The sequence below is a fragment of the Anas platyrhynchos genome, chromosome 1, assembly GCF_047663525.1.
Source record: "Anas platyrhynchos isolate ZD024472 breed Pekin duck chromosome 1, IASCAAS_PekinDuck_T2T, whole genome shotgun sequence".
Lineage (NCBI taxonomy): Eukaryota > Metazoa > Chordata > Aves > Anseriformes > Anatidae > Anas > Anas platyrhynchos.
In genome coordinates, this window is record NC_092587.1 from 15,310,785 (window position 1) to 15,334,701 (window position 23,917).

Sequence of the window (23,917 nt, forward strand, 5' to 3'; positions counted from 1 at the left end):
TGTTTGTTCTGAAGGACCCAGATCACGTCTCACAGAGCACAGTACCATGCCTAGGCCTCTACGTATTTTGACACAGATGTCAGTGAAGACTAAAGGCTGAGGTGGATGTGCTCTGCCAGATGTCAGTGTTGGCTATGGATGCTGTTAGGTATTCATTGCTGCCCAGCAGAAGGTTTCTGGCCTTCCCGTCCCACAGGTGCTGCAAAGGACAAGTGAACATTCCTCATCCACTCCAGGGCAAAGCTGCTCTGCTTAGATTAAGCCACTGATGGTGGAGATTGGTGTTAATTTTTTAGAATTTACATGGAAGTCCTCTTGAGACTAGAAAGTGCTTGAGATTAGAAACAGTCCCTCCTGGTGGGCTTGCCCTGGGAGCAGTAGCTTCCAGAAGGGTGGTAGCAACCACAGCTGAGAGGTACAGCTGTTGCTGACGTGACTGAATGCCTGTGCCAGGAAAGTGGCCTTTTCCAGATTTAAAATGCATGTAACCACCCTTTTAAAGCAAAAACTAATAGCAGCATCAAAAAAAGAAAAAAAAAAAAAAAAGCTGGTTTTATTTATTTCCTGTTAAAAACCCACAGCGCTTACCTTTTCATTTAAGTTTTGGATGTCAGGGATCTTGATCATCTTGAGCTGCTCCAGCACATTGCTTCCTTTCAAGGCCTGCTGGCCCATCACAGTGAGCGTGCTGTTCCTGGTGCACTCCGAGTATCTTATGACTGGGGTTGTCCCACTGCTTTTCTCTTCTGCCAGCAATGACATTTCTAAGTGTTTCCTAATGTTGCTGATGGCCTCTACAGCAATAGGAATAGTGGTTAGTATGAAATGTATTTTGGTGGCATTTAATTCATGCATTTACTTGAATTCTAGACAAATGGTGAATGACAAATAATTAAGTCTGTGTCACTGGTGGTTGATGTGTGATGACACTGATGACAGCAGGGAGGGACAGGAACTGTGATTTCCTCGGGCATATTTTTAAATCCTTTACTCAGCCAGCTACCAAACAGGAATTGATACCCATAAAGCCTTCTAAAATAGATGCAAATGCACTGGATCTGTGCCTCAGGAAAGCATTTGTCCTCTCCTTGTTCAGCATAGTACCCAAAAGTTAAACAGTCAGCTTAACTAAGCCCAAAATGTAGATTGCAAATGGGAATTTATGAGTTTTCTTTGGCTCTGGAAAAATTCAGTTGCAGGACTGATGTGTTAAAAAAAAAATGCATTTCCACGATAAGCCTGTAAGCCAAGAAACAAGCATTTTCTTGTTTACTTAGTGTAAGCTTTTTCTCTAGGAGAGACTCAAAAGGCATGGAGAATATTCTTTTTTTTTTTTTTTTTTAATGATTTTTTAAATCATTTTTTAGCCTAAAGAAAGGACTCAGGCCTTTTGTGAAACTCACAATTTGAAGTTGCTGCTATCAAGGCTTCCCAGATCTCCAGGGAACCCAAAGATTTCTGCACATCCCCATGCAGAAGGATGTGCAATGAGCCAGAACTGATGTGTCAGCACTGAAAAAGCATGAGAGGTCATTGACTAGCATCCCTCTGTGCTGATAATGGCGCAGTTACTGGTTGAAGTCAGTAAGAAGACTCTCATCAAGTCCTGACTGCTTTCTACCAGGCACTAAAGCTCTTGGCCTTGCTTTGGCTGAAGCTGACCAATGTTTAATTACTATGTGGAAGCAGAGCTGTTTGTTTTATCTCGTAACTCTTGGAAACAACGTACAGTTTAAAGTTAGATACTAATACGAAATACCTGGCAAGGGGCTGCTGTGACTCCATATCTAAGCATGCGGCTGTTTTCTATGCAACATTTCCATTGCAGGAATATTTTACAGTGGTTCAGCTCTTCATTAAGTGGCCCAAATACATTTTTCATGCTTGGTTTGTGATGGAGCTGTAGAGTTTCCAAGTTCCTTTATGTTAAACATAGCTTGATTAACAGCCTAGGAAGGCACACTCACCACACTACCATGCCACCGTGGCTGAAAAGCCAGGGGCCAAGGCTTTAGGAGGTAATTTAATGAGATTTCATAAGCTGCAAGCCTTCTTTTAAGGACGTGTGCGTTTTGTTTTTTTTTCAGGGATTTTAATTCATCATTAGATATTGACGTTTCCAGGTCAGGCAGCTGAGTATATGCTCATGAGGAGCTCAGGAAGAGTCCTGACCTCGTTTCACTTGATCACAAGGAGAGGTAGGTGGGAGCCCATTTCCCATGTGTGTCTAGAGCACAGGTGTCAAATGTGCCCCAGATGGGGTACATGGCATGTCCTCCATCCTGCTCTACCCCACTTACTTCAGTCAGGACAAAGCAGGCAGAGCCATTGCTAGGATTTGCTACTGGTTGTGGAATGAAGAAAGGAAGAGGGAACCAGGCTTTCTCCCAGACATCAGGGAAGACGGTCGTCTTGAGGGAAAAGTAGTTTCTGTGCTGCTAGATGTTTGGTAGCAGGACCAATGAATATTTGTGGTTCCAACCAGCAATTCAACTTATATTCAAGGTCTTCCCCTCCCCACACCCCCGTGTGCTTTTTATAGGGCTGTTTATCTGCCTCTGGAGGCCAAAAGCTAAAGTGGAACTGGAACATGACCAGAGAGCAGTGTGGATGCTTCAGCTGTGCATCCACTGATCTCATTGGGATTTATTGTCTCTTTGCCTTCCTGCTTTCCTCAGAGTCAGCACAAGACCCGATCAAAATGGGACTTGGTGCCTGGGAGAGCTGCTGACCTCTCGTGCAGGATCCGAGGGGGGGAGCTGGTCCTGGGGGCACTGCCAAGCATAACAGTGCAGGGAGCCCTAAATCTTCATTAATCCCTCTTTTTCCCTCTTCCTTTCCCTTGGATTTACATTCCATTGACCTTTCCTTCATTTTATTCGATCTTTTTTAGTCCAATTTTCTTCTTGCTTAAACAAAACACAGAGGAACTCAAAGTGGGGGTGCACTGCCTGTAGCTGGTGTCTTCTGCAGTGCTTACCATGTCTTCTGGGGATTCATGTCTTGGCAGCCATCTCTTTGGTCATTTGGCAGAGTGTACACTGACAAAAATCTGCCGTTGTGGATGATCTGCTCAAGATCCCTGACTGATACATTCCCATCTTTCTCCAGAATTCAGCCTGTGACACTGTCATTACTGCCATTAGCAGAGACGGTGTAATTATTTAAAAAATGTCAAACAACTCAGTTCTTTTTTGATGATGGAGAGCGAGTTCCTTACCACATAAAGTCCTGCATTTTCCCATGGGAACACTGAGAAGCTGCACTATGACTCTCTGCTTTAATTAAACAAACTATTGCTGTACATTTTTTAAGTATTGCTAAGAGCAATAGGAGTCAGAAGCAGTGAAAAAAAATCTTTTGCTCATCTACTGTATGATTTGTGAGTCTATAATATGAAACTGGGTGGCCTTGAAATCCTGATGTAAACATCAAGACTCATGGGATTTTTGACTGAGATGACCCTGGTGCATGCATCTGAAATTTATGATTCTAGAAGTCATGGCATTTTACGACAAAAGAGAGTCTGGAAATTAGTATAACGATGTTCTTAGTATTTGAATTTTTTCTCTACTGTATGGAACTAAAATCTAGGGATCTTTGAAATGTGTGGTTCAATGGTTCAAAACATTGTGAAATTTCATGGAATATGTTTACTTATTCCAGTGAATTACTGGCTGACTTACCTTTGAGGTTCAAGTAATGAAAACTGTGATGCAGATGTCTTTTCTGTTGTAGAAGTTCGTAGACAAGGTCAGCTTCTTCCCTAATATCTTCAATGTTCTCATTAAGGTCGGGAAATTCATATAGCATTCTAGGAAGGGGACCCATTTGTGCAACTTTTTCTCTACAAGGGAAATGGCAGTTTTCAGTAATCAGATTGAAATGTTCTTAAACTACAGTTGAGATACACAATATTTTAGATGACAAGAGATAAATTTCTGAATGACCAGAAATTTACTTGTAATGGCTTATTTAGGAATCTTTTAGGAAATGGAAAATTGCCACATTTAAGTACATGCCTGGGGTGGGGGAATATTATATATAAAGATTATTTTGTTCACAGATCTGTTGGAAACGGTGACTTCGCACTCCAACATCTGTGTGCTGATCAGAAACAGGATTTGAATGTAAGGGTAAGGAAAGGTAAGGCTGGTGAAGTTTGGGGGAAGATTGCTTTCTTAGCCAAGAGGTTTTAATGTGGCAGCCAACTCTTACTGAACGTAGCCATGAAAATCCTTGATGCCTGCAAGTGCCTCCAGTGAAAGAACAGGATGCTTCAAAATCCGTTCAGTTTCAGAAATGGCATCTTCAAAGGCTTTGAAGCGCATGTCACAGCTGGGCATTCGTCCTACTTTATCCTCCAGACTTGCAGCAAACCTCATTAGCCCTTGAACAGTCTGGGCGAGGGCAGTAATTTCGGCGTCCCACTGATCAAAACACAGGTGACACTGACGGCAAGTGGGAAAGTCTTTCTCGAAGCCACGGCCGCACTGGTTGCAGAACCACCCCGTGACACCAGCACGGCAGTTGCACGCGCCGGTGGCTTTGTCGCACTGGGGCTGGCTGGTTCCCTCCAGGTTACACGCACATGCTGCAGGAAAGGGACAGCAAGTCACACACAGTTGTCCCTTCTCTGCAGGAGTAGCACATACAGGAGACACGATTGTGTGCTTCAACACTGCAAACAGAAACTGGTTCTCTCTGCTGCTGTTTGAGCCTGCTAGGCTGGGTCAACATTAATCATTGATTAACGATCAATGTTGATCAATGGATCAACATTATGGCAGCCTTCAGCTAGTGTAGGCCATTTCTAAATAGCAGAGGGTGAAACCAGTGTTCAAGGTAGAGTGAAGGTGACTACATATCTAATGTCTCTTCTTTACCTCTTGCATCCATATTCACATCATAACTGCAGAGGGAAAAGTACTGATAAATAATATAAACAATTTTATCCATCTCATACACTCAAACGTATTAAAGTCTGTTTCTCTAGATATAAGTCCTGTCTTCTCTATGAATGTACGAGCCAAACGTTCTTTTTGAAGCAATTTCTAATCTGGTTGTCCCCACGTAGTAATACTTACAAATGCAGTGCACCTGGGGATTGCCAAAGTAATTTTCCTCACATTCGTCACAACGTCTTCCACCATAGCCAGGCTTACATGGACACTGGCCTGTAAGCTGTAAAGACAGGTCAGGATGAAACAGCTGCCCACACAGAATGACTGGACAGACATTATTTGCTGGGTTACTTTTTCGCTCTGTCATACAGCTGCATGGGGACTGCAGCAACAGAGCTTCCATATGTTCTGCAAACAACATGGTTTATACATGATAAACTACTTTTCCCATATTCCTCCTGAAGGTCATGTAAACAAAGTGGGCATGGAGAGCTGGCTTTTCTTTACTGATATGAAAAGTTTTGTATGGTCCAGCCTACAGATGATCTTTGAGAACTCATCCTCCGACTATTATCTGAAACAGGATTTTTTTTCTTTTGCAAAACAGATTAATGTCTTATTTTTGCTTGAAAAAAAGCTTAACATTTCAACTTTTAACTACATGATATATTAGCTGTAAAAGAAAACCTCCAGGGTATACTATGCACATTGCCCTAGAAAATTTATTTTGGAATTCAGCAGCAAAATTAAACTGCAGGGAATTACAGCTCTGATAACTGGTATAACTCAGAAAAGCAGTAGTGGTGTAGTTCTGTCATGTTATGAGCAACATTTCCTGGGAAAAATAATAAATCCGCTAAATAAACCAGAACAAACAGAAGGCATATTGAAGGGAAAATGTGAAAGCATATCAGCAAGAGCTTGGCATAAGGTCCTGGAGCTATGAAGTCAAGAGCAAAATTGCAGTTTTCTCCATGGGACTGCAGTTTTAGCTCTCTATTCTGCAGCATTGTTTTATTTTTTTCTACATTCTTGCTCTAGACAGTGCACAGGAATTAAAGGTGAGAAAAGATACTCCAGCAGTCTGATTGACGATGCATGATTAATGCAATGGCAATAGCTGCTACTTTATGAAAGGAAACACTTAAAAAAATACATGCAAGTCTCTTGGGCCCAAGCCTGGACTTCCTCTTTCCCTGTATGTATGTTTATGAGGCATTTTTTCCTATATATCATTTTCTCTTCTATTTCTACAATCCACTTTGCAAAGAAACACACAAGCAAAGAGAAATTGCTTGCAAGTGAAGTCACAGTACCAGAACAGCACATTTGATGTAATGACTCCAAGCCTGGTTGCAACAACTGCAAATTTCCAAAGACTCATTGTTTTCAGGGTGCAAGACAGAAAAACATTCTCATAGGGGCAGGTCCCAACTGTGCCAGGCCAAAATGTCACCATCTCAGTTCCCAGAGAGCAGAGTAACTTCCTTGCCTGGTTGCACTGGTTGCTTTGGGTGTTTTTCGTCTCACAGTCGCAGAGCTGACATCCTTTTCCGCTAGCCAGGTCCCAGTAGCCAGGCACACACTGGTTGCACGTTGTGCCCACCACGTTGGGCAGGCAGGGGCAAGCACCAGTGGCCGGGTCACACAGGCAGGCTGCGTCCCTCCCTGGGCACATGGCAGGGAGGACACCTGTGAGATTGCATGTGCAGACTGAAAGAAAAAAAAGGACAATTACTACAGCAGATGCTGCTATAGCTGATGGGAAATCAGAATTGTACATGAAGCACAGCTTGGCCTTGAAACATAGCTTTGAACAAACTTACTGGGAGCTTTTACTACTTTTAATACAGGCATAAAAATGAAGGTGTAGTGAATTTTGAATCTTGTTATAATGAAATGTTAAATATGTTGGATAAGGCAAAACTGATTTACAGTAGGCACTGGACAGTGTGGGAACCCCCAGTTAATGGCAAGCTGAGTAACATAAGAAGCCTTCCTTTTGAGGAGCCAAATTCTTGCTAAACCGTTTTGATTAATTGGTTTCTACTATATTTCAGAGAATCCCAGAAAAAAAGAGCTTCTTGAAAACAGTTGTTTTTCTGGCCTGTAGAAATTAGACTCTCAATCAGCCACATTTGTGAAAATGGTCTTTGAGAAACTTTGTGAAGAAACTTATGACCTGCATGTTCTTACACTCTTTCCTTTCCTCTCAAAATGCTGAGTTATTGACAGTGTCCTCATGCAGTCTATTAAACTGCCTGAACAGTCTCTATTTCTAATAATATCATCAAAACAACTGGGAAGGCAGGGAGCTCAGCAAGAGATCATCTGGCTAACTCAGCATTGCTCTCGATTATCTTTGATTCCTTTAATTTTGATTCCTTCCTGAATGGGAAGAATGCACATTTATTTTTCTGACAGCTAATACTGATTTCAGTTCACAGTCATTTCCTAGGAGTGGTATTCCATATAAGATTTAGAGAGACTTGGATGACAAACAGAATTTAACAGATGCCATATTAGCAGTTATACGTATCACTGGGTAGAAATTTATTCAGGACTCTCATATACTGCTCCATTTGCCTGCTTCAGTTTTATCATCCCCCTAAGGGCTAACTTCTCCCTATAGCCTAATTTGTTTCAATCTTTTCTCAATGATAACATGCAATTGCAGTGCTGTTGTTCACTTACTTTGGCAGTCCTGAGCAAGGGCTGAGCCAAAATACCCGGGTTTGCAGAACTGGCAGTGTGCTCCATGGGTGTTGTACAAACACTTGATGCATTCCCCGGTGACTCTGTTACAGGACTCTGGGTCGGTCATGTCAATGTTGTTGTTGCAGGGGCATGGTGCACAGCCCTCCGTGGGGCTTCCTGGGTTTTTGTAAAACCCACTGGGACACTCATCACACTGCCGGCCTGTCAGAGAGAAAGGTAAAGATGTGCTGGCTGGTGAGAATTCAATTGAGTCATGTAATTTGTAACAATAAAAGACTGCCTGTTCGAATTCAGATTTTGAATGGAAGATACCCATCTGTTTGAGACTGGTGCCTTTTAATCCTGTGAGCCATTAAAATTATATCTCCCATACGGCAATCTGTTGGAAACACATCCCTCTCACCTTGAGAAGAGAAGAGAAGAGAAGAGAAGAGAAGAGAAGAGAAGAGAAGAGAAGAGAAGAGAAGAGAAGAGAAGAGAAGAGAAGAGAAGAGAAGAGAAGAGAAGAGAAGAGAAGAGAAGAGAAGAGAAGAGAAGAGAAGAGAAGAGAAGAGAAGAGAAGAGAAGAGAAGAGAAGAGAAGAGAAGAGAAGAGAAGAGAAGAGAAGAGAAGAGAAGAGAAGAGAAGAGAAGAGAAGAGAAGAGAAGAGAAGAGAAGAGAAGAGAAGAGTTTTAGTTGGAAGGCACTTACAAAGGCAATCAAGGCCAACTCTCAGACTACTTTGCAGCTGACCCAAAGTTAAAACCTATCATTAAGAGCACTATCCAAGTGACTGTTAAACATGGACAGCCATGGGGCGTCAACCACCTCTCCAGGAAGCCCGTTACAGTGTCTAACCACCCTCTCAGTAAAGGATTTCCTAATATCTAGTCTGAACCTCCTCTGATGCTGCTTTACAGGAGATAGATGAACACCTCCATCTCCACTTCTCCTTGGAAAGTCGTAGAGAACAAAACTGTAGTTGGAGTTAGGCCATTTTGCAGGATTTTCCCTGGTGCCTTCACCCCAGTGTAACGGGAAGGTGGGATGTGCCCTATTCTGGAGTGATGCAGAGCCCAACAGACCTTCCTTCCCTTCTCTAACAGAGGATCTCCAGGAGGTCAGAGGAGCTCTGGGACATTCTGTCCTTAATTTTTGGCATTGCAGTTCTGTCAGTATCCATCCCAAAGCTTCCCCACCACCCCCCAATCAAGGTGCTACCACTATGCATCTCATAAACCTTTCTGGGCAGGCTGGAGTCACTGGGACCTTGTCCATGAGCTCATCCTTGGCTAAATACTCTTTGCTCCTTCACCACTGTCCCAAGGACCAGACCCTTTCCCAGTCTCAAGGACAGTGACCTTGGTGCCCCAGAGGTGAACAAAAACCTTGCCTGGAAGGAGCAAGAGGAAGAAAGTCCTGAACTGAGGATATCAGTTGTTTCCGAGGACAGCAATCCCCTGGGTAAGTACCAACAGGGATCATTTTGGCCCTACAGTGATTCCTTGGACAAAACTGCTCTTCACTTATAAAGGAACATGGCCTAAATAAATATAACAGCATTGGCTTAGCATTGGCTCCATTGCTGGAAATCTTAGTAATGCCCAAGGGAAGGGAAATAACTTCAGTTTTTCCCTGCAGAAATTCAAGCTAAGTCAATGGGATCTCTGGAAGTGAGACATCAGTTTGCTGAAAAGATTTGAGATAGCTGAGAATGGCTCTTTCTCCAGTGCAGTGGCCATTCAAACACTGAAACACTTCCTTTTTGGTGCCCTGATCTTTCTGATGTGGGCTTGCAATGCTTGTTTCTCAAAGGTGATGAGCAACTGGAGTTCCCTCCACCAGGTACCCCAGGAAAGGGGGAGGTTTCCAGAGAGTGACATTAGATTAATGAATGACTTCACTGAATATGAATAAATGAATCCCTTTTTTGAATACTAACTGCACAAATCCCACTTTTGGGATATTCCCACTGAAGTTCAGTAAAGTTGGGCATTAACTTTTCTTACCTATTTTACCATTATTTCACTTGTCATTTCTGAATAGAGGATGGGCAGAGGATCATCATTTTTGTTTTACATCAGTTTTAATATAATCAAAACCAGTCTTTATTTTGCTTGTTACCTGAATATCCCTCGAGACAGTTGCAGACTAATTCTGCAGTCTGGGTGTCCTGGTAACAGGAATGTGCAAAAAAACTCTTGCTTGTAGGTGCCCCTGGGCACATGCATGGGCGGCAGGGTTCTCTGTTCAGGGGGTTTCCATAATAGCCATCCATGCACCTGTCAAAGCAGTCAACACAAAGCAGCAGGAATTGTCAAATGCTCCTTTCGGTCCTGGCTTGTGAATCAATTTATATATATCTATAATTAATTTAGGATACCAGGCCATTGTAATGCTATTCCCATTAGTTGGTGCAGACATATGCAGCTTCAAACTTGGTCTAAAATGTAAAATTAGAACTGCATTCTGAAGATCTGGAGAAAACAAAAACAAAAATAAAAAATTTGTTTTCTTTTCAAGGAATATTCCTGAAAACTTGCACCTACTCTGAAATAATATTAACTCTTTGTGTGTGTATATGGCAAAATACAAGAGAGAGATGAATACATGTAATAAGAGCTGGACATGCAGAATTTTTGTGTGGTAGCTTTTAGCAGTATGTGCAGAACATGTGTGATAAGACATATACACACTATCATTTAGGTTATAGAATCAATAATTCTGTGACTCTGTAAAATCACAGAAAAAAATCTGCATATGCAGCTCTGACTATGTGTATTCCTCTCTCACATGTATTTTGCCATATGTACACACAAGGAGTGATTGACACGACATTAGAAAGTCCCAGCATGGGTGAAAGAGCAAATATTCATTCAGAGCACTCAGGGAATATTGCATATTTCAGGCGTGACATACATGTAGAAATGCTCTGTCTGAAGCATTCTGCAAACCTGGGGTGATGGCTGCTTCAAGGTGCTGGCAGCTGTGGCATTACCCGGACAGGCAGGCAATGAAGCCGCTTCTGAAGCATCCTCGGTCTTTAATCTGCTTTACTATGGCAAATGGGAACACAATTCTGTATATTCATACAAGCCAGTTTAAAAGTCTTGGCTTTCCAATTATCCCTGACCTGGGTAATGGAGCTCCTGTGGAGGTGCAGGGCAACAAGTGTTTCAGTCTCCCATTTTTAATCTATTTGACATCTACAACCACAATAGTGAAGGGACACATTATCCAAATGCATCGCAAGAGAAGCTCAACAGGCTTCATGGGGAAATCCTCTTAAAAGGGAATGATAAGGCACAATCCAGCCAAACCAAACTAGCCAGCCAACAAATTTAATTCTGACATCCATGCTGAACCCTCTGATAATTCTGCAAGGATATAAATGAAAAAAAGGAGCACTGTTTTAAGCAGAGGTGGAAACACGTGGATGAAGTCATTTGCTGGTCATATGGAAATGATACAAGCCGGCAAATAGGGCATGTTTCAGAGAAATATGCAATTCAGAGAGCTGCTTTTGGGGTGAGTGGTGCAGTGCCACCCATCACCTTACCTTTCACAGCGGCTTCCAGCCGTAAACCTGCTGCAGTTGAGGCAGTCGCCGGTCACTGCGTCGCAAAGCTCTGCGTAGCCATTACACGGGCATGGGCGGCAGTGGGGAAACCCAAAATACCCAGGCAGGCACCGGCTGCAGCGCTGCCCATCGACGTCCTGGCGGCAGGCGCACTGCCCCGTCACCTGGTCGCACAGCGAGCTCACCGAGCCTTGCGGGTGGCACTCGCATGCTGGAAAACACCAAAGAGAAGCTGTGTCATCAGCATGTCCCCACCAGCCCACCCATCACTGACACTGCTCAGAGACAGGACGAGCAATGGGGATGGCAAATTTGTTATATGTGGAAATAATTTTTTTATCATGTCATGCACATCTGTGGCTTCAAAGCTCTACAAGGATGTGATGTCCACGGAGAGCACAATACTGTTACTGGTGATGGTACTGGTGCTGGTACTGGTGTTGGACTGGCTGTTAAGTACTCACGGTAGCAGCCGTGGAAGCCAAAGCCGTAGCTGCCCGCAGCACAGGTGTCGCAGCAGCGTCCCACGACGTTGGCTTTGCAGTGACACTGCCCCCCCAGCCTGCTGCAGCTGGCGTTCAGCGACCCTTGGGGATTGCACTTGCATGCTGCCAGTGGGAAAGAAAATCAAACCAGGTTTTGTTAAAAAAAACCAAAGGGGTGTGACCATTCTCATAAACTTGCAGTTTTTGCACTTAAGGACAGGAAGGGAAGAGCTTGATGACCTCTCATCAGGGATTCACTAACCACCTACAGCCATGCTCTAGCTGCAGCACTGGACACGGTCTGCAAGCAGCACCTAGCCTGAACCTGTGCATTGTCTGCTACTTTGTGGACAGCTTGGACTGTCCTGCTGAACAAAGGCGGTCTGCTAACTCACAGAGGATGTGTGTCCAGGATGATCGGATGCCAGTGCTAGAAAGCCAAAGTGAGAGTCCCATCACTATGGGGAGCTGTACTGGAAGGTTTACACAGAATCAGTGCAGCCCAAATTTAATTGAGGAGAAGATTGTAGCTGTGTGGCCATGGCCACATGGCATGATGTGTGAGCGATGCATCTGTTCTTCTAAAGAGCACAAACTAAGGAGATGCTGCTAGGTCTTGGCAAGGATCAAAGCTAACTCCACAGGGGATGTGAACACCAAAGGTGTCCAGACAAACAACTCCTGTCAATGGAAGTGCAGAGAAGCTCTGTCACTCTGTGCCCAACATCAAAGAAGTTCCCTGAACCAAAGAGCCCAGCAGCTGTTCCTGCAGTGGGGCCAGGATACTGCCAGGGGCTTCAAAGTCCACCTGCCACTGCACTCTCAATGGGACACCGCTGAGGTTTTCTTGGAGAACTTGTTTCAGCACATTAACTTGTGTGCCATCAGGCCTGGAGCTCCACCAGGGCATCCAGCTGTCTTGCAGGATCTGTAGAGAGAGCTTGACAACTCCCCTGACATTTTCTGGTAGCAAAAATTAGCTTTGGGCATCTGGTGAAGCCGCTGCTGATTGCAATGCTCTTCAGAAAGCACATAAGCACTGCTCCATCTGCTGCTCCACCAAGCTCAACATGTGATGGGCTTCAAGATCCATGGCTATTCCAGAGCCACGCCACCCACAGATGTTTGCAGCACGCTCGGGGTCCAATGGGATGTATCCTGCATGCCCATACCGATCAGCTTCACTTACCCACACCACCATGGACTGAAAGCTCTCCAGTCAACATGCCCAACAAACTCAAGGGAAAAACAGCAACTGACCAAAGCAGGTGTCTGTGCAGGTTGCCCCTTACCGACGGCACCGTGGTGAATGCGGGCAGACATGCTGGCGATCAGCCGTGAGCATGCCTCAGGCAGGATGTGAGGTCCAACTTCTGCTGCAATTTCAATGCAGTGATACTTTTGGTAGTCATCTAAATCCTTCTTACTGCATAAATTTTCCACAGAGCTGATTCTGGGAATAAGTCCAAGCTGTGGCGTAAAGAGGAAAAGAAAATATTTTTGCTTAGATATAGTGAAAAACAGAATTTCCCACATTCCCTGACTGTGGTGCGCATGGTAAGGACAGGGGCCTGGAGCACTGGATTTCTATATCTAAATTCACATTTATTTGGAAGGTCCAGACATTCCCCGCGTTCTTCAAATAAAAGAGACTGTGTACAAAAAAGTCAGATTATAATAAGACCTCAGATATATGCTCAGAACTGTTTTTGCTGCTAAGAGGTACCATGTTTATGACTCCAAAAGCAGGCCAAAATTTTTAGTCGTGTTACTGAGATAGGGAAAAAATAATCTGGAGGCTGTATGTCCAAGTATGGCCAGCCTTTGTCAGCTCCGGTTCTACAGAAGTAATTAGAGGAATGAATTTTCAAATATTTTTATCAAGAGAAAGACCCAAAACTAACACCCAGTTTCTGCCTTGGTGAAAACATGGGAAATGTCTGGACATAATTCCCAGGACAACACAGAACTAATTTTACTTCTCCAGTGACAGGACCCATCTCGAAATCGCCATGATTTTTTTAATTAGGTTCAGTTATATTACATAGATTTTCAAAAAAATAAATAGGTGAATGAAGAATTGAAAAATGTGTGTCCCTAACCACACCATCTTGTCAGCATATGCGGAATGTGCTCATAATAAATGAGCAACCTCTAGAGGTACACACTCTGGCTATTAACACACACTACATGTATGATTTGATGAGCTATTATAGCATTGCTCCATAAAAATGGTAAATGATGCAATCCTGTCTTTCCATATATAAACATGGAAAAACAGTGCCAATGGAGGTAATTGAACAAGCTTCCCTGAATTTCTGATAAAACACACCATAAATGATTTAAACATATTTGGATGAGTTTATGTTAAAAACAAACACACACATTTCAAAGTGGTATAATTCCAGTCCAGAGGGAATTATGACAGCATTACTTACAGAGTCAATCAAGATGAATGACTTAGCCTTTGGGCCAGAGGCAGAGGGCTGAGAGAAATACACGTCCACAGAATACTCTGTTTCTGGCTCCAGGCAGACTGGAGTTTGCAGAAGGGCAATCCTGTTTAGCAGAAACAAAGCACAGTTATGGACAGAGCATAGTTCTCTGCTCGTTCCCTCACCAGAGCAGGACAGGGCAAGTTGCTGGGATGCTGTGAGCTCTCCCTGCCCTCCCAGCTCCTCTCTGTTCTTTACACAGGTGCAAACTGAAAACCTGGTTTTGAGAATAGGCTATGGCAGTGTCTTTAGGTCAGTATTTCCTTCCTGTATGGAAATAGCTTCAGCTGGATCTCTGCCAAAGCAATTAGCCCCAGCAGGACCCAAGGCTGCTCTCCCAGCTCTGGCAAGCCATTGCCAGACTGCAGCATCTGCTTCTTCCTGCCCTCCTTCGGCCTGCCTGGTGCAGTGGTACAGCAGCAACAGGAAAGGCCACATGTGTTTCCAATATCCCCGCTTTCCCACAGATTTAACGTGCTGCAGTGGTTCAGTGAAGGATTTGTACACAGGAAATCTACAGTGAAAGGAGAGGAATAGCTGGACCTCTTCGCAGCTGGGAGAGCCAATGCCTGTGGCTCCTGTGAAAAGCCCTGGGTTCTGCAGTGTTCACTTGACAAAGCACCAGTAGGCTGAACGGTGACGCTTGCTAGCCAGTCTTCTAAGGTCTATAAACAAAAGACAAGAATTATGATCACTTTTCATACCTGACAAACCCTCTTTCTCCCTGCCATGGTTTGTGAAAGCCAACTGAATGGTTGCAAATAGCAGGGACAAAGCAGGTTTCCCCTTTGTTCTTTATAGGATTTAAAATAAGGTTATTGGTGAAAAAAGGATTGTATTTGCAATGGCTAATTGAATAGCAGTAGCGGAAATGGGACCTCAGCTGGTGCAAATGGAAACAGCTCTGTTAAAGCCATTGGAGTTGTTTCCTTTCTCAGCACTGTGTTGTCCCACAGATATCCTTCACTGTGTGCCTCCCCTCACATCTAATAAGGAATAATAAACATAAATGACTTTGTTACACAAGTCTTACAGATTCAGCTGTTTCACCCAGTCCTTAGAAGGAAAAAGAAACGTCAAACAAGCCCACTGCGAAATTATTCTCATGTTTTAAGTCAATGGGAGTTTTGTTTTCCTCAGAATGACAGGAAAAGAACAGAATACAATAGACAGAAGGAGTATCTTGAGTGGTGGGATAGTCCCAGGGAGCTGGGAAGGGAAGGAACAAAGCATGTATGTATAACTGGTATGGATAAAACATTTGCATGTGTCTTTGAACACATGGCTATGGACTTGGATTTAACCAGATTTGGGTTAATGGGTTTCCCTAGACATATCTTCATCACTGAGAAATTTTGTCCAGACATAAAATAAGAACAGATGATCTTGAAGGTCTTTTCCAGCCTTAATGATTCTATGATTCTATGATTTTGGTTAATATCCAACAGTTTTCACACATCTCAGAGCCCAGCTGGAGCAACTGGGAAGCTGGATGCCTACAAAGGTCCTGGATAAACACCTTGTGTGTATGCACAGATCAGCTCACTCCTGGCTGTACACATTGTCCTGCCCAGAAAATCTCAGACAGAAATATAAGATGCCCATCCAGAAGGAGCTGGTATTTTGCAGGTGTCTGACCCATGAACAAAAGTGCAGTACAAGCAAAGATAGCAAATGAGGAGCTCCAGAAGATGAAAATTTGTCTGATACTTAGAAAACACTATTTTTTTTATTATTTTTAATATGAGTGCAAGGAGTTAAGGGAATCAGTAGAGTGCATGTTTCTCTGTTGTTAAGGATGAACAGGCAAACAATTTTCATTTTAGAAATAAAGAGCAGGAGGAGTTGCCTATTATTGGCAAAACAGACCCTGCATCTATCACATCACAAGACACATAAGTCATTACAAATACCTCAGGCTCATAACGGATCACGATATCAAAGTCCATAGCGAAGGGAATATTGTTGATGGCAAATCTCAGCCCAGCTCCACTGAGGACACGGGCAAAGCCAGCTCCTGTCCACGTGACGGACCGGCCAGCACTGGGCTGCCTGAAAACCACTGCCGCAGCCGAGCCCTGTCCCAACTGAATGGCATCCTGCAAAGACACGTTGATGTTTTCAACATTGCAAGTTAAAAACAGGCAAACTCAGAAAAAAAGGAAAGGAGATGCTTTTTGCCATATTATTTACTTATTTCAGCCACTGATCAGCCTCATTTTCTGAACACACTCTTGAACTAGTGATAGGACCACAGGGAATGGCCTCAAGTTGCACCAGGGGAGGTTCAGGTTGGCAATGAGGAGCCATTTCTGCTCAGAAAGAGCAGTCAGGCACTGGGACGGGTTGCCCAGGGAGGTGGTGGAGTCACCGTCCCTGGGGGTGTTCAAGGAGAGGTTGGACGTGGTGCTTGGGGACATGGGTTAGTGGTGGCATTGGTGGTAGGGGGTGGTTGGACCAGATGGTCTTGGAGGGCTTCTCCAACCTCAATGATTCTATGATTCTATAATCTGCATGCTAAGAACTCTCCCACATGTAGGATGTTTAGGGTCACAGATAGAGAAAAGCTTCCTATAGCTTTGCTACAAGAGCAATGAGAAGGACTGGATTAATCCATCCATCTCTGTGTATTTGGCACCTCCAGGCATTCACACTGCAAACCTTAAACAGATTAAACTGGATTTTGTACATGACTGGACTTTTCATTATAAGCTGAATGAATAAATATCAATACTTAAAATGACTAAGCTGACTTGCCATGATGGAGAATTTACATACAGAAGGTACCATGTTAATATCTAGATACACTTAGATGTTGTAGATATCTTGCAAACAAAACCAAATAAAAAGGTGGTGGTGGAGGGGATTTTACCTTTCTTGAGGCTCTTCCCTTCTAAACAATTCATTGAACCCGAGCCTACAGTGGCATTGAATATAGCAAAACAAACCTGTCTGTGGGAATTATAAAAAATAGAGCTAAACTGTATCAAAAAAAATGATTTCACTTGTGTCAGAATTCTAATGTTTAGGACTGTGAATTCCACAAGCTCAGACATTTTCTCTCCCTGTTGCAAGATTAAATTTAGTATTTGTTGTAATCTTTCCTTAAGTAACAAAGCACCTATTTACCTGCCCAAGTCCAGCTTTTCTTACGCTTCGTTTTTTGCTCCTGTTTAACACAATCTTTCCATTTTCAATCGTGAACTCATATCCTTGCTTCTGGAAGTAGACGTCACACCTTGGAAGAGCAGTTGGTTTAACCTATCAGGTAGAGGTAAAGAGAGAGGAGTTGTGACAACTCAACAGTTGTGAAGGATTGGTAAGCAACTAAATGGAAAATCCAGTTTTAAAATGAGCTGTGTTCTCTGCTGGGTGAAACCCTGAAACACAGCCCAGCAACTGCTGGAAACCTTTTTCCCTCACTCTTAAAATTAGCTTTGTCGCAGACATCTGTTTTCCATTTAATTATTGGACTGTAGGATGATTACTGGCTGTGATTATAGCTAAATATTTGTGGATGTGACCTGAAAATAAACATTTTTATTATTATTCCTTCTCCATAGCTTCTGGACAACACATCAAATCAAAAAACATTATTAAAAATGTAGGCAGCGGAAGAGACACATTCCAGCAAGGCAAGACTTGTACTTTGCATGGGGAACAGCTACCCCAGTTTTGAGGAGAAAAAAATAATTCTAAAAATGTTGTGGAATTAATGCCAAATTCTTTAGGGCTACCATCAGTACCTCTATACAGGGCAGCAGTAATCAGTCCAATGACACAGAGAGGGATTTGTTTCTTCCCTTGTTAGAGCTTTCCAGAAGTATCACAATTAGTGACAGCTTCTCCTCAAGCTGTTGGCAACTCAGTCATTTTCTTCTAATTTAAATAATCAAATTAATTTGATTAATTTGTAGTGAGTGTCCCTGGGTAACAGCCACAGTTATGGGAGATACGGAAGACAAGAGTGTCCTAAGGATGGTCAAGGGACTTGGTTGGTATCAACCACCACATGGACGCATTCTCCACGTGACACACAGAAATCCAGGTACATACCAAGGGTGCAGAGCCAGAAAGGGACGTTGCATGCTCAGCTTCATAAATGTAATAATCCAGGGGTAAAAAGAAGTATCCTGGGGCTGGCTCGTTACACTGGCGGCTCACGATGTTGGGAAGGCACTGGCACTGACCGTCCTCTGGTGAGCACCTGGGGCAAGAGTTGGTAAAGAGAGCTGCTCAGCTCCACCCTCGCTTTAGCTCTGTTTCATTTCTTCCACTGTGAGTTATTTAATCCACTTCCATTGTGGAAGAGGATTTCTACCAACAACCCTCTCTGTTTCCTCATTCCAATGCCGTATTTATTTAGTGCTTCTTTTTCCTCACTTAGGAGACATGACATGCCTTGTCTTTCTTCCTCCAGCCTATAACCAGGAGCACAGATCCCTTTCTTCCCTGAGCCTCTATTCCCATCTATTCCTGCATCCATTTCTCATATCTGTTTCTATATCTATTGCAGTATCTGTTCGTATGCATCTCTCACACATTTTTAGAAACACGACATGAGGTCAGAAGGACCTTTGGTTTGAGTGATACGGTAGTTTTCATATACTTGCACTCTTCCTTAACACGTTAAATGATCACTAGCTTTGATTAACTTACTGACAAGTACACGCCAAACATGCTGAGGAGCTGCTGACTATGCATGGTATTGGGCTATGTGCTTCTGTGTCTGAAGTCTGAGAAGGATGTCTGAAGGATGTCTGAGTAGGATGTGTCTGAAGTCTAACAGTTAAGACCCCTGCCTGACAGACTGGAGCAGCCCAACTGAAACAAAACTGGCCTCTAAATTGATATATTTTGAATACAAGGCAGTGCTTTAGGAAAAACAAACAAACAAACAAACAAACAAAACATATATATTATATATATATATATTTATAGCTTTTGAAACTTTGAAGAATGTATAGGAAGCTAAGTTAAAAATGTTATGCATAACTACTAATTTCTACTGAAATTAGGGCCTCTGCTTCTCTCAAACTCTACAGTTTGTATTTTATATTAAACTAGTCTTTATTCTAGCTGATCCTGGCTTTGAAGGTAAAAGGTAAATCCCACTTAAAATCACAACCAAATCTCCATGATCCCACCATGACTTTATACTCTTCATATGTGATTAAATTATGTTGACAGACTGTTTTTCCACTTGCACTGAAACTCTGTTAACCTAATTAGGAAGTCTAGCCCAAGAGCTTGTAAAAATTAAAAATAGGACCAATCTTGATGAAGAACATTAACTCACAAGTTATTCTGGGATCCGCCAATGTCACAGTCACATGGAGAACAGCCATACAAGCTCTTGCCAAGACCCCAATATCCCACCTGAGATAAAAAGAAAGTGAAACATATATATATATATAAATGGCAATTATTTACAGCAACATCATTTATTCACTTGGATGATTGATGCTCTGGACTATTCCTGAGATGCCTGCCTGTGCTTGGCCATGTGAGATTGCTTCTTCTACCAGACTGCATGGGTGCTCAGACACTGCAAGAAGGGCCAGATATTTATGCATTTGTGCAGGCAAGCTGTTCTGGAAACAGCAGAGATGGTCTGAGGACTTGACCTTGCATTTCCTTTCCTTTCTGAGTGTTGCTCCTAGTCCAATTTGATTGCACAAATGTTTGGATGAGGTAAAAGAAAAGAAACAAATGTGTTCACACAAAATGGAACTGTATCACCATAAAATTAATTTCAAGTAAATCTAATTGTTTACTTTTTTGGCAATGACTGTTCCCTTATACAGGAAAAAAGACTATGATATCCTATTTTTTTTGTGAGGATACTGGCTACAAATATTTTGAGAGCAGCTAAATCCACAGCTTCCCCATCCTCCTCTGCAGGTCAGGGTAGCAGCAGTTCACAGCCTACTGCAGAGAGGACACATTTTCCCATCCAGAGTCTGTTAAGGAAAAGCTTTGAATGAATCTCAGGACGGTTTCAGGCTTTGAATGAAGGACACTTTCAGGGACTCAGCTCCTGCTGCTTTCCTCATCTGTGGGCACGATCCCAGTCCATGAAAACAGAGTGAAGACAATGGAGACATCACCAAGGGCAAACCCCCAAGCTGTCCCATGCCAGGGTGGAGGCACTCCCTTGGTAAAACCAGATGGACTTCATATTCCCCAAACAGTGTCACTGCACAAGAAATGACGTCTCATGCACAGAACAGATACCATTTCCTCCTTTGATGAAATGCCACCCTGGAGCCCACAGGAAGGCAGGGGATGGGAGAGGAGACTTCTACAACCACATGCAAGGAGAGCCAGCATCAACAAAACTCTTTGGGTACGTACAACGCATTTCTCACAGCGTCGGCCTGTGGCGAACTGCTGGCAGAGGCACTCGCCGCTGGCAGGGTCGCAGATGGAGAAAGGCAGAGTGCCAAAGGCATCACAGCTGCAGGCTGCAGGGAGAGAAATGTCTGGTTAGCTCTGCTGGCTCCAGTGACCGCAGCAGGACTGGCATTGGCTTTAGATGTGGCAGCAGCATGGCAGGCAGTCTCCATCCTCTGGGTGGACATGTCCTGACACCCTGCAGCTTCCTCGGTGGGCACCCTCGGGGGGGATAGGGAGCACCAGCAGCAGCTTGATGTGGTGGTTTGCCATGTGTTCCTGCGTGCTGATCTGCATTGAACGGTCCTTCCATGTGGCTGAGGACCATGTGCTGGGCACAATGGGCTTGCAAACCCACAGCATGCCTGAGTAGGGGTGGGATGTGTTTGCCAACAACCCTTGCTCAGAGGAATGACTCTTGTGCTTATTTTTGTACAAAAAATAGTTTCCATGTGTTTTAACCTCCCTTCCCAATTAAAATGCATAATTAATGATCTTTCTATTAACAACAGCCTAATCTATTATAAAATACTACGTGTTCTGCAAGTGATTTCACATATTTTCTGTCCTGATAATCCTTGCTTTTCTCACATGCTTTACCAGGGACATGTCCTTGACATAAAATTACAGTAGGCAACTGAGTATTTTGTAATGAGGACAGCGTCTGTGTGTTAGCATGTGCATCTGTACATTCAAATACCTTCATCCCTTTGAAATGCTTTGGCAAGAAGAACAAAAGCAGTGCTCTACATACGCTGGCAGCCCAGGGGGTCACTGCCACTCAGCCCGTAGTGGTTCGCCCTGCAGCGGTCGCAGCGGACGCCCTCCACGTTCTCCTTGCACGGGCACCGACCCGCCACTGTCCCCAGAGCAGGATCCGTGCGGCTTTCACACATGCCGTTGTGCAATGTGCCTTCTGGGTCACAGCTGCAGGCTGCAGGCAGGGGCAAGGAGATATAAAAAGGCATGTTTAGATAGAGGCATGAAAATGTAATTAGAGAACTTCAGGCTGTCAAAAATTCAGTGTTCTTGTAAAGATTAGAGATGTTTGTCCATGTCTGCTGTGTTGGATGCTTCACGGTTAATGCACAGCCACACCAAGAAGTATTTCAAGAGGGTTTCCAAGATCTACTTTTTCTCTGGAGGAAAGTTGCAGTCTTCATTTTGGTAGAAGTTTACCTTTTGCTTTAGGTAGTAATAGGTGTCACTCACCCACTCCATACCCTGTCCAGAGCACATGGGGAGGAGCACTGTACTCTCGAGAATGTTCTTGTGAAAGCTGTAAGGTTACAGGGGGTACCACACTTCCCCAGAGCTGGTCTGAGCTGGCCATGGCTGAACTATTCGCTAGAAAGGATGGGATCAGCAGGGGATGCTGCCTTCATGATGCATTCCATTTTCTGCTTTGGCACTTGCTGTTTCTCACAGCAGCATTAAATTATACCACAGCACTTCTCTTTGTAACCTCCCCTTAGCTCCTTACGGATTTTCCACACCAATCAATTACTAAAATTAAATTACATTCAAAGAACTTTTCCCATCCTATGCTAATACTGAATTTAGCTCATCTTTCAAAAGAAGCATGCCTGAAAGCTTGTTTTTTTCTATATATGACCTAGTAAAAGATGCTCCTCTTTCCACCATTTCACACCACTTTTGTAATCCCTTACTACCACAGAAGCAACAGAAGCAACAGCACTACTGTAGGGTACATCAGAATACTGATGTTACTCAGGAAAGATGGTGCCCCTGCTGGATTTCAAACCTCAGTTTGGCAACAATGCAGCTCCTGGTATAATGCTGTTTCAAGAATGGAGTCATGCAGCTATTTTGTAAAGTAGTTTGGATGTTATAGGCTCGGTGACATTTTTACAACCACGGTAGCATTCAGGTGTGGGGATGCAACAGAAACAACTAAAAGCTAAAAAAGGGAAGCTTACGGAGGCACGCGTGAGGGTCTGAGATGGCTTTGCGTGGGTCCTGGTAAAAGAAAAGCTTGCACTGGTCGCAGTGTTGCCCCGTGGTGTTGTCCTGGCAGTCCTCACAGACCCCGCCGCTGACCCCACCGCTGGCCTGGTACACGTCCATGTCAAAGTGGCATCTGCCAGAATGGCCATTGCAGTTACAGCCTGCAAACAAAAACAGACAGGAGATATTTAGCACCACGGTTCCTGGCCTTGGCACCATTGCTGTCTACCTTTAACACTGGGTTACTTGTCATTCACATCATTTCAGTGTCCCAGACAGACTACAGCATCCCAGGCCTTGTGCTTTACAGTGGGGTCGAAAAATCACAGAGTCCAGGTTCTGCAAATAATGATGCTTCTATTGCAAGTTTGTTTTGCTGCCATCAACAAAGTTCATAGGGTTTATACCTACTAGGTAGGAATATAATGATGCTAAGATTGGGGACAAATTAGAAAAAAAAAAAAAAAGAAACACAAGAGTGTGGAAAAAAGTTGGAGAGAAGGGGGAGCAAGACCAAAGGTGAAGAAAACTAAATCTCTTGGTTGCAGAAGTTAGCAGTCTGCACAGGAGGTGGCTCTGAGTCATTTCAAAGTCTTGTCTTGGGCATGTGTTCATGTCTTAGAGTATAAACCAAGTCAAATATGCTGCCAGGAGAAAAACGACAGCAGGCTCCAGCACCTCATTACGTGAGTGGCACCATTTCAGGCTGACATACCAGCTGCCAGATGCTGTGAGAAACTCTGGGTGCTTCCGATCCTGCCTCAGGAAGGATCCTCCCCTCCAGGGAGCAGCAGCTGCCCCAAGGAGGAGGCAGCATCCTCCCATAAAACACCCCACAGGCACCCTGGGGAGGGTAAGGTAGGACAGACAGTGAGGTAAGGTAACCTCCTCCATCACCTCCTTCTCTGTGGGGTAGCTGGAGCCTTACCCGAGTCAGAAGTGGCCCTGCACTTTGAGAAGTACCAATGCAGGGGTCTGTGCCTGATATGGAGTAGGAAACACTGCTCCACCAAAGATTTAGCTGAATGTTTGCTACAGATCCTCATGTATTATTCTTGCATGTCCTACATTATTCACCACTGTGGAAATAAATAATTCAGTCTTGTCTAATACTTCTTCCATTTGCAAGAGAAAGACCTTATGCTAAGCAATAAATGGTCTTTTTTGCATTATTGTCTTTTTCTTTATTTTTTAAAATTTCTTTTTATGAAAAATAGGAATGTAAAACAGTTCTCCTTCCTGTAGGGCTACACAACACTGACGGATGCACAAATCCATCTGTTTTTCTAGATGAAGCATGGAAAACCATCACATAATCCATTGTGCTGGGACTGTGCTGCACCCCACCCTCACCCCCCTGTAATTAAAAAGGAAAATTATATTTGTGAGTTA

The 23,917-nt window shown here is 43.6% G+C and overlaps 1 protein-coding gene across 1 annotated transcript in view; it reads right to left on the reverse strand.

Moving 5' to 3' along the window:
- The window catches only part of LAMB4 (laminin subunit beta 4), a gene marked incomplete at its 5' end in the record, with an annotated part of 40,562 nt that overhangs the window by 8,630 nt on the left and 8,015 nt on the right, over positions 1-23,917 (reverse strand). The window contains 19 exons of the mRNA XM_027459019.3: positions 589-794; positions 3,687-3,847; positions 4,219-4,594; positions 5,088-5,184; positions 6,397-6,617; positions 7,599-7,823; positions 9,726-9,883; positions 11,161-11,392; positions 11,646-11,789; positions 12,959-13,136; positions 14,105-14,225; positions 14,705-14,826; positions 16,075-16,260; positions 17,291-17,422; positions 18,218-18,368; positions 19,461-19,540; positions 20,519-20,628; positions 21,312-21,491; positions 22,498-22,686. Coding sequence (XP_027314820.3) covers positions 589-794; positions 3,687-3,847; positions 4,219-4,594; positions 5,088-5,184; positions 6,397-6,617; positions 7,599-7,823; positions 9,726-9,883; positions 11,161-11,392; positions 11,646-11,789; positions 12,959-13,136; positions 14,105-14,225; positions 14,705-14,826; positions 16,075-16,260; positions 17,291-17,422; positions 18,218-18,368; positions 19,461-19,540; positions 20,519-20,628; positions 21,312-21,491; positions 22,498-22,686 — 3,269 coding nt within the window. The remainder of the gene's footprint in view (positions 1-588; positions 795-3,686; positions 3,848-4,218; positions 4,595-5,087; positions 5,185-6,396; positions 6,618-7,598; positions 7,824-9,725; positions 9,884-11,160; positions 11,393-11,645; positions 11,790-12,958; positions 13,137-14,104; positions 14,226-14,704; positions 14,827-16,074; positions 16,261-17,290; positions 17,423-18,217; positions 18,369-19,460; positions 19,541-20,518; positions 20,629-21,311; positions 21,492-22,497; positions 22,687-23,917) is intronic.